This window comes from Triticum aestivum, chromosome 4D, assembly GCF_018294505.1.
Source record: "Triticum aestivum cultivar Chinese Spring chromosome 4D, IWGSC CS RefSeq v2.1, whole genome shotgun sequence".
Lineage (NCBI taxonomy): Eukaryota > Viridiplantae > Streptophyta > Magnoliopsida > Poales > Poaceae > Triticum > Triticum aestivum.
Genome location: NC_057805.1, coordinates 258,963,651 through 258,973,723, shown reverse-complemented (window position 1 = coordinate 258,973,723; position 10,073 = coordinate 258,963,651). Strand labels below are relative to the sequence as shown.

The 10,073-nt window shown below is 44.4% G+C and overlaps 1 protein-coding gene across 1 annotated transcript; it reads right to left on the bottom strand.

Annotated features, from left to right (window-relative positions):
• Nucleotides 1-4,202: 4,202 nt before the first annotated feature.
• On the bottom strand, nt 4,203-5,178 carry LOC123099896 (proline-rich receptor-like protein kinase PERK10). Its single transcript, XM_044521928.1, has 2 exons — nt 4,700-5,178; nt 4,203-4,598 (listed from the first exon to the last, which is right to left on the bottom strand). The coding sequence occupies exons 1-2, from the start codon at nt 5,073-5,075 to the stop codon at nt 4,213-4,215; spliced, it is 762 nt and encodes a 253-aa protein (XP_044377863.1). The 5' UTR covers nt 5,076-5,178; the 3' UTR covers nt 4,203-4,212.
• Between the last annotated feature and the right edge of the window lie 4,895 nt (nt 5,179-10,073).

Sequence of the window (10,073 nt, the reverse complement as noted above, 5' to 3'; positions counted from 1 at the left end):
ATTACCGATTCTTTGACATTCATCACAAGACAAGACAAACTTACGGGCATCTTTGAAGAGAGTAGGCCAATAAAAACTGGATTGTAATACCTTTTGTGCAGTTCTATCTCCAGTGCGGTGTCCTCCATAGGCCTTGGAGTGACACTTGCATAGGATCTGTTCCTGTTCATGCTCAGGTACACAACGTCTAATAACACCATCTACTCCTTCTTTATAAATGTGTGGGTCATCCCAAAAGCAATGTCTTAAATCATAGAAAACCTTTTCTTTTGTTGGTATGTGAAGCTAGGTGGTATAAATTTAGCAACAATGTAATTAGCATAGTCAGCATACCAAGGAGTACTATGATAAGCATTTATGACAGCTAATTGTTCATCAGGAAAGCTATCATCAATAGGTAGTGGGTCATCAAGAATATTTTCTAACCTAGACAAGTTGTCTGCTACGGGGTTCTCAGCTCCCTTTCTATCAATAATATGCAAATCAAATTCTTGTAGCAAGAGAACCCATCTTATAAGTCTAGGTTTAGCATATTTCTTTTACATAAGGTATTTAATAGCAGCATGATCAGTGTGAACAGTTACTTTAGAATCAACAATATAGGATCTGAACTTATCACAAGCAAACACAACTGCTAGAGAAATTCTTTTTCAGTAGTAGCATAATTTCTTTGGGCACTGTTTAGAGTTTTACTAGCTTAATGAATAACATTCAATTTCTTATCAACTCTTTGTCCTAGAATAGCACCAACAACATAATCTTTAGCATCACACATAATTTTGAAGGGTAGGTTCCAATCAGGTGGTTCCTATAGAAACCAACATGACCAAGGAAACTTCTTATACCTTTGATATCTTTAGGACATGACATTTTTTCAATAGCATCAACTTTAGCTTTATCAACTTCAATACCTCTTTCGGAGATTTTATGCCCCAAGACAATACCTTCATTAACCATAAAGTGGCACTTCTCCCAATTTAAATCAAGATTAGTTTCTTCCACTGTTCAAGATATCTTCCGATATTCCGATAAATCGGTCGATTTACCGCTTATCGTTGTCTGACTAATAAGATAAATCGGCCGATAAATCAACTGATATGGCGATAAATCGGCCGATATGCCGATAAACTGTCCGATTTGCCCCTTATCATGGGTCGACCGATAAGTTTCCGATAAGTGATATCCCCAACATTGGTTTCTTCCCATCTCTGCAAAACTTGATCAAGATTGATTAAGAAATCATCAAAAGAAGTTCCATAAACGGAGAAATCATCCATGGAAACCTCAACTATCTTTTCACAAAAGTCAGAGAATATAGCAGTCATACATCTTTGAAAGGTAGCAAGTGCATTGCATAAACCAAAAGGCATACGTCTATAAGAAAAGGTATCGAAAGGGCAAGTAAAAGTAGTCTTTTCTTGATCCTCTTGTGACACAGGTATTTGAGAAAAACCAGAATAACCATCTAGAAAGCAAAAGTGGGTATGTTTTGATAGTCTTTCTAGCATTTGATCAATAAAAGGTAGAGGGTAATGATCTTTCCTAGTAGATTTGTTTAATTTGCGAAAATCAATTACCACTCTATAACCTGTAACAATTCTTTGAGGGATCAATCCATTCTTATCATTAGGAACAACTGTAATACCTCCCTTCCTAGGGACACAATGGACATGAATTACCCATCTACTATCAGCAATATGATAAATTATACCTGCTTCCAGAAGCTTTAATATTTCATTCCTTACCACTTCTTTCATATTGGGATTTAACCGTCGTTGGTGGTCAACAACCGGTTTGGCATAGGGCTCCATATTAATTTTGTGCTGACATAGAGTGGGACTAATGCCCTGTAGCACCCAAGATGCGATTCTATCCCAATCACGTGATGAATTCATGATTGGGGCACAACCGCATTTCGAGCGCATAGCAAGGTGGATTTCACTACAACATACCATGTACTGAGTAGATGAGAATAGAAGATAAAGGCTTGCACTCGCCACAAGCTACAACATGAATACAACAGTTCATCAATACATAGCAATCATCATACAGAAGAGTAGGATCCGACTACAGATGAAACCAAACGAAAAAGAAGAACAACATCCACCCTGCTAATCCCAGGCTCCCGACCCGGAACCTATCCCTTGATCGAAGAAGAACAAGCAGAAGAAGAACTCCAAACAAGCAAGCATCGCTCTCACGTCAAAGATTCGCTTTACCTGTACCTGCAACTGTTGTAGTAGTAATCTGTGAACCACGAGGACTCAGCAATCCCATTACCATGGGTATCAAGATTAACAAAGCTTAATGGGTATGGAATGGATAAGTGGTGAGGTTGCAACAACACTAAGCATTGTATGGTGGCTAATTTACGAGTACACAAATAAGAAGAGTAACTACACATAACAATCGCAAACTAGCAATGATCAAGAAGTGATCCTGAACTACTTACGAGTCAAACATAACCCCATCGTGTTCTCTTCCCGAACTTGCTCGAAAAGAGACAGTCACAAATACACACGCGGTTGGTGTATTTTATTTCGGATCTCGTGTCAAGTTCTCTACAACCGGATATTAAAAATTCCCATCTGCCACATAACCGTGGGCACGACTCTCGAAAGTTTAAACCCCACACGGGTGTCCCAACTTAGTCCATCACAAACTCTCACGATCAACGGAGGAAAATCCTCCTGCCGGAACAACCCGATCAAGCTCGGAATCCCGGTTCAAAAGACATTTCAACAATGGTAAAACAAAAACAGCAAGACCACCCGATGCATCGATACCCCGATAGGAGCCACGCGTATCTCATTCTCAGGACAACACCATCGATGCAAAGTGGACGGTAGCCAAAATACCATCGAGTTGCCCCGAGGCGGCACCGCCGACTGCTAGGTAGGACCAACACTCATGAGGAGCACTGGTCGGGGGGAGGGGTTGATTAAGAGACCTCATGGGCCGGCAGGTCCCTATGCAAGTTTTAGTTGTTATTAAGCAAATGGTAAAACCCATTTTCGGCCTTGATGGAAGAGTTTTATTCAAAGCGAACTGTCAAGGGGGTCCCATAAACCCCAACCGTGTTAGGAACGCAAAATCAAGGAACATAACACCGGTATAACGGAGACTAGGGCGGCAATAGTGTAACAAAACACCAGGCAAAAGGCCGAGCCTTCCACCCTTTACCAAATATATAGATGCATTAATTAAATAAGAGATATGTGATATCCCAAGATATCCATGTTCCAACATGGAACAACCTGTACTGCACATGCAACTAGCAACACTATAAGAAGGGCTGAGCAAAGCGGTAACATAGCCAAACAATGGTTTGCTAGGAGGGTGGAAAATGTTAGAGGCTGTCATGGCAATTTGGGAGGCCTGATAAACAAGTGGTAGGTAGCGCGACATAGCGATAGCATCGAGACAACTAGCATAGCAAAGATGGTAGTGGTATCCAGGATAATGATCATCTTGCCTGAAATCCCGCTAGGAAGAAGACCAAATCCATAAAGTAGACAAAACAACGTAGTCAAACGGATCCTCACAATCGCAACGTAACCGGAACTATCAAGAAGAAGTACAACCGGAAAGAAGCAAACAACATGGTAAACACACATATCATAACCATGGCATGATGCACAACCAAGTATGATGCATGTGCGATTTAATGAGTCATGACATGGCAAAGTGCAACAAACAATACTATAAATTAAGTGGAGCTCAATTGCAACGAGTTGCATATTGACGAAACACCACATTCAGAATATTTAGTTCACTCTCATTTATGCTACTCATCAATATTAAATATTGATTAACATGACAAGAGGTGAAGCATAATTAATCTACCTATCTAGGCAATTTAAATGAGGCAGGAAACAACACATAGCAATTCCGGAAAATCCCCATATGCGATTTTTGAATTTGTATTGTTCTGCCCTATACACAATTTTAGAGTTGTTAAAAATGCAAAGTAAGTGCACCAGGTTAATCTATGCATTTTTACCCCATTTATATATAAAGTTTATTTAATTCAGAACTACAGTTATTTAGTTATGAAATAAATCATTTTAGCATGTCATTTAAGCAAATTAATGCAACCAGCAACTTAAGCATTTTAAACATAGATGAAAGTGGCATATTACGAAACTAGATGAAATTCTAAACATTTTACATATATAAAACATTTTAATCCGATGCACGGTTTGTGATCTATTAAATGCATGAACATGCGGGACTTTTTCGCAAATCTGCACATCTCTGGATAATTAGTAAATCGCTCCGTGAAAAAAAACATGAGTCGGGCCATGGGCCAAGGGCCGGTGAGGCAGAGGACTTGGTCGGGAGAGGCGGGGCGCGCTGGGCCTGGCGCGGCTGGCAGCCCACGCAGCTGGCCAGCGCGGTCAACGGGAGGCGAGCGACGCTCGATGCAGAGGCTTTGCGGGCGCAGGAACGGGCGAAGCAAGGGGGGTTCGGCCGGTCGGAATCCGGCCGCGGAGACGCGCCGGCGTCGAGGTGCGACGGTGCTCGCAGGGTCCGGCGAGGACACGGCTTGAGGCGGAGCAGGGGCGGCTGGTCCCGAACTGAAGACGCGGCGAGAGCTGCACGCGCATGGCAGGGGAAAAAATCAGAGAAAGATAGAGAGGGAGGAAAAGAGATAGAAGAAGGAGAGGGAGAAGAGGGAACGCGGGGCGGGGCTCACCGGACCTAGGGTTGCCGGCGACCGGCAGGCAAGGTCGCGGCGCAGCAGCAGCTGCAGCAGATGGCGGCGACGGGGCCTCGAGGCCGAGCTCAGACCATGGCGTGGTTCCAACGTGGAGATCCTGTTGGCACAGAGACAAGGGAGCTCGGGGTGAGGGAAGAGAGATGGGAGAGGGAGAATGGAACAGGAGGAAGAGGCGAGGCCTTGGTGCTCCTCCGGTGACAGCGGGCGAGGAACTCGGGCGCCTCGAGCAGGGAGGCGCTGCGGCTGGCTGATGCGGCTTGGGCTTCTCGTGGATGGGTGCACACGACGAGGGAGGTGGTCGGAGGCTACGGGGTGGAGGCCGAGAGGAATTTTGGATCGGGGGCGCGGGCATCTGGATCGAGGAGGAGCAGTGGAGAGCGCTAGTTGGGTGGATCGGGCAGGAGGGAAGGTGGTTGTGGATCCCGAGAGAACAGTGGCGGCGGCGGACAACGATGGATGGGACATCTCCCTAGGTTTTTTGTACTGCTATATATAGTTAGGGCTGGACCAAAAGCTCGTAACTCATGAGCTTAATGAGCGCTCGATAGTTCGGCTTGTTAAGCTCGTAGCTCGCTTCTTAATGAACAGAGCCAATCATTGATTTTAGCTCGCTAAACTTAACGAGCTTAACGAGCGAGCTAACAAGTTTCACGAGTAGCTCGTTAAGCTCGTTAGTAACAACACAACACATATTTTCATCTTATGTGACAAACTTTTGTAGCATCTCAGCCCATATATTCAATCTAATCGACATATGAGGCAACAAACTACTGCATTTCTTTTTATAGTCACCATATTTCATCTTGGAAACAACATCTACACATTCATCATGTATATCGTAACACATTATAATCTGTTAACGAGCGCTCACGAGCGCTCACGAGCTTAACGAGCTTCAAACGAGCCGAGCCGAGTAGGGTTTTCTGCTCGTTAAGCTTAACGAGCTTAACGAACCGAGCCTTAACAAGCACGAGCTTAACGAGTACGAGCTTAATGAGCCAAGCTGCTCGTTAGTCCACCCCTATATATAGTAGGTGGCCTAGAGTTAGGGGTATTTGGACCCTCCGAGATGGTCGAGAATAAATAGGCTAGGAAAATCTATACAAGAAATGAAGATGTTTTAGGGATGTTTGGGGATGATTCGAATCCGACGGTGACGACTGAGCGGGTCGGGTTCGGGGAAGTTTCGGATGTGGGCGAGGGGTTTGACAAAAGGTCATGGAGACAAGGGGGTTCGATGGTCTCACGGAAGAGAGAGAAGAGAGCGGTCCGGTTGACCTGAGAGGAGGTCAATAGAGACAAGGAGAAGCGGCAACTACGAGCGAATGCAAGTTTGCGAAAACATGTGGATGCAATGCGCATGATGACATGATGAAATACAACAAGCAAATCAAAACATGGAAGGCATCTGGAGCATCGGTCTCGGGTCGTCACAACACTCCCCCACCAACAAGAGATCTCGTCCCGAGATCTAAGGATGGCACCGGAGAGAAGCGGAAGAGGAAGAGGCAAAACAAGGTTGCTTCTTTGACAAACGAGTGAAACCACGAACATTGAGAGGTTGAACAAATTGAAAGAAAGAATACACGGAGATGAAGAAGATTGAAAACACTCCATTAAACAAGAGGAACAAGGAATACGATGAGAACCAAGAGCTTAAGGTACAAGATAGACTATGAAACCACTTGGGTTAAAACGAGATGAGAAAGGAAGAATTCGGGCAGCACTCCGGTAGAAAAGAGAGGCAAGACTTGATAAGATGAAAAGAACTTGAATAGAGGACACAACACTCCTGTTAAACAGATAAGCAAGGAAAAGAACATGATATTGGCAAAATGAGATGATGGGATGATACTTGACCAGAGCAACAATGCAAAGCCTCCAGAACCAATGAATGATAGTTAGATAGTTGGAATGAATAGAACGAAGAATGAAACCAACATCTCCTAACATAAATGAATTTGAAAAGCATCCTTACATCGAAGGGTTGAACGGACTTGTTGAAAAAAAATCAGCAACAAAAAGCACAAGCTTGTTGTGGGCTTATGAAAAACATCTCAATACTTGAGGTGAAATTCTACCACTACCAAACGATTGATTAGTTGGAAGGAATGAAGAGATGCAACACTCCACTTCAAAATATAAGGGAGAATGAATTGCACTTCCAAATGCAAGAAGAAGAATACTTGAGCTCCTCCAACAAAAATCTTGATGAACACTTGAAGAATGAATACAAGATAAGGCTTACACTCGCCACAAGCTACAACATGAATACAACAGTTCATCAATACATAGCAATCATCATACAAAAGAGCAGGACCCGACTACGGATGAAACCAAACGAAAAAGAAGAACGACACCCACCCTGCTAATCCCAGGCTCTCGACCCGGAACCTATCCCTTGATCGAAGAAGAACAAGCATAAGAAGAACTCCAAACAAGCAAGCATCGCTCTCACATCAAAGATTCGCTTTACCTGTACCTGCAACTGTTGTTGTAGTAATCTGTGAGCCACGAGGACTCATAATCCCATTACCATCACTACAAAAAAAGACACTTCCGTGATGATACGTGTTTGTCACAGTAGGTCACGTTTCCTGTCATGCATGTACATCCATGACAATTTTATGACAGAATCAAGATAGTCATACCTGTACTGTCGTAGAAGTGTTCCATGACATTACAAAAATTATCATCACGGAAAGGTCCACTTCCATGACGATAAATGCCGCGTCATGGAAGTGCTTTCGTCAAGGGTGACCGACACGTGGCATCCACCATAATGGGTCACCGTTAAGCTATCGGGTCCGGTTTTGGATCCGATAACCCGCTAATAGCCCGGACCAATGAGGATTTTCCACGTGTAAAATTCTCATTGGCCGGAGGAAACACGTGTTGGCTCACCGTTGGGACAGATGTCATCCATTCATTGGACAGGAGGGGCCTAGGATACGTCGACACGTGGCACGGCCCAACAGAGGCCCATATAGGTTAAAAAGGCCGGCCCAGTCAAAGGCCCGTAGTACTTACTCAGGTACTAGTGGGCCAGCCCAATAATGGCCTATTTAATAAAGGCCCATTTATGGCCCGAAGCCAGATCTGGATCGTTAATTGTTCGCCGAATATTTGTGCTCAATTACAACCCAGTGACTTTCGGCCTGTTAGAGGCCCGATGTAGACATGGGCCCATTACAGCCCGGTGTGTCTTTCAGCCTGGGAATGATCCATGCTGCCCATGGGCCATATATGGTCCGACGCGACATCCGGCCCACTAACGGCCCGTGATAAAGGTGGCAACAGTTCAACCCAACGTGACTTTGGGCCTGTTAAAGGCCTGTCGTGTAATTCGGCCCGTTGATGCCTGTACTAAGCTTTCGACCTGTTAAAGGCCCATGATATCAGTGGGCCAACTAAGGCCCGAGATATGTTTCGGCCTGGTAACGGCCCGTCCTATAAATGGGCCGAAAAAGGCATGGTCTACATTTCAGCCTGCTGAAGGCCCGTCGACGACTAGTGAAAATTGAGGCCTGTAACATCCCAAATTTTCAATTTGGTATGTTATACATAGATCATCATTGCATATCATGTTTTAGTGCATTTTGACAAATCCTCGATAAATCCTAAGCAACTCAAGGACCCTCGGAGAGAGTTGGGGATTTTCTCGAATTTTCATATTTGATTTTTCATCAAATAATAAGACGAGGATTTTGGTTTTAATTATTTTTCTCTCCGGAAAATATTTCATTAAACAAAATAAATGAGAGGAGAAAATATGACTTCTCCAAAACAATTGAAATACTGGAGGAAAAATGTTAAAATCATTTATTGGAATTTATTTGGATTTTAATTGCAATTTTCATTGCATTAAAAATATTGCATGTTTTCAAAAATTTATTTTGTGTTAAAAAAATGTTCACCCTATTCTAGATTTTCTAACTAGACGGGGAAAATTTATTTTATCTTTTTGGACTTTTATTTATTTTTATACGAATATTTTTCCGCGGAATGTATTTAAAAAAAATGCGCAGCGCCCGACTGGGCCGAGGCCCAGCCGAAGCCAGGCCGGCCCGCTCGCGGGATCTCCTTCCCCAGCACGCCCCGCCGCCGCGCCGTGTCCATGGCGGACACGGGAGCCGCCCCGCTCGGCTTGCCCCCTCCCCAAGCCGCCGGACCCCCCTTCTATATATATATACCCCCCTCTCCTCCTCCTCTCACCCCGCCGCCCGCACCCGCACTCGCCATCGCCGGAGCCGGAGCTCGAGCCCGCGCCGCCGCCGCCTTGCACTCGCCGCCGCCGCTCGCCGCCCTCGCCCCCGAGCCGCCCGAGCCCCTCCGCCCCGCCGCCCCTCGCCGGAGTCGCCGGAGCCCCGCCGGAGCCCGTCCCCGAGGTAGCCGCACCTCGCCTCGTTTGCCGGTTTTTGTAAGAAAACCGTTCATTTAAAAAAACCCTAGATCTGTTTTTTTGGTTTTGTTATTTTGTGAGCGTTCACCGACTCATTCGTTTTAACGAACGCGTTCGTCGGATTTTCTCTGTTAACGAACGTCCGTTCTTTAACCGTTCGTCCGTTTTTCTTTTTCGCCGGATTTTTCTACGATTATCTCAGATTCGATTTCTGATCGAATCTTTGTTTCTGTTTAACTTTTCACTCGTTTATCGGAATCAGGCGATTCAAGCGCCTAGAGTTTCGTCTCGAAATTCTCTTTCCGTTTAACCCACTCAAACAAGTTTTTGCTACTGTAAAATTTGACCTAGATCCAGATTAGTAAACGAAGCTCGTTTCTTTCACCGTTTGACTTTCGTTGCTTCGTTCGAGTTGATTCTTTTTGCAAACCGGAGTTCTTAAGTTGAACTTTCTGGTTGGATTTTTCATTCGAGTTCTACCTGTGCATTAGATGAGTACTGATTGTCTGCTTGTTTGTTTGCGATAGAGTACCTGGAGTGTGCCGCTTGTTACTTCGAATCGCTAGATTTTGCGGATCATCAGCAAGGCAAGTAACACTTTGATCATACCTTCCATACCCAGTTTTTATTGCATTAGATCTATTCCTCAAACATTGCATGATTAGGATCTAATTAAATTGTGGGTACTGGGAAGTAGTTGAGGTAGTACCTATTACCTGTTTTCTTATCAAACCTTGGGAGTTACTTCTACGTTGCTATTATATTGCCATGCTATGCTCGTAGACGTGGATTTGGGTTTGAGAGATATTCATGACAGATGTGAGATTGTTAATAATGGTTTACCTAAGGTGGCAACTAAAACTCACATCTGGGTGGATTAAGGCACCTGGAGAATCCAGTGTTGTCTGTTTGTATAAGGACCGCCACCCAGGCTCAAAGGGATCATAA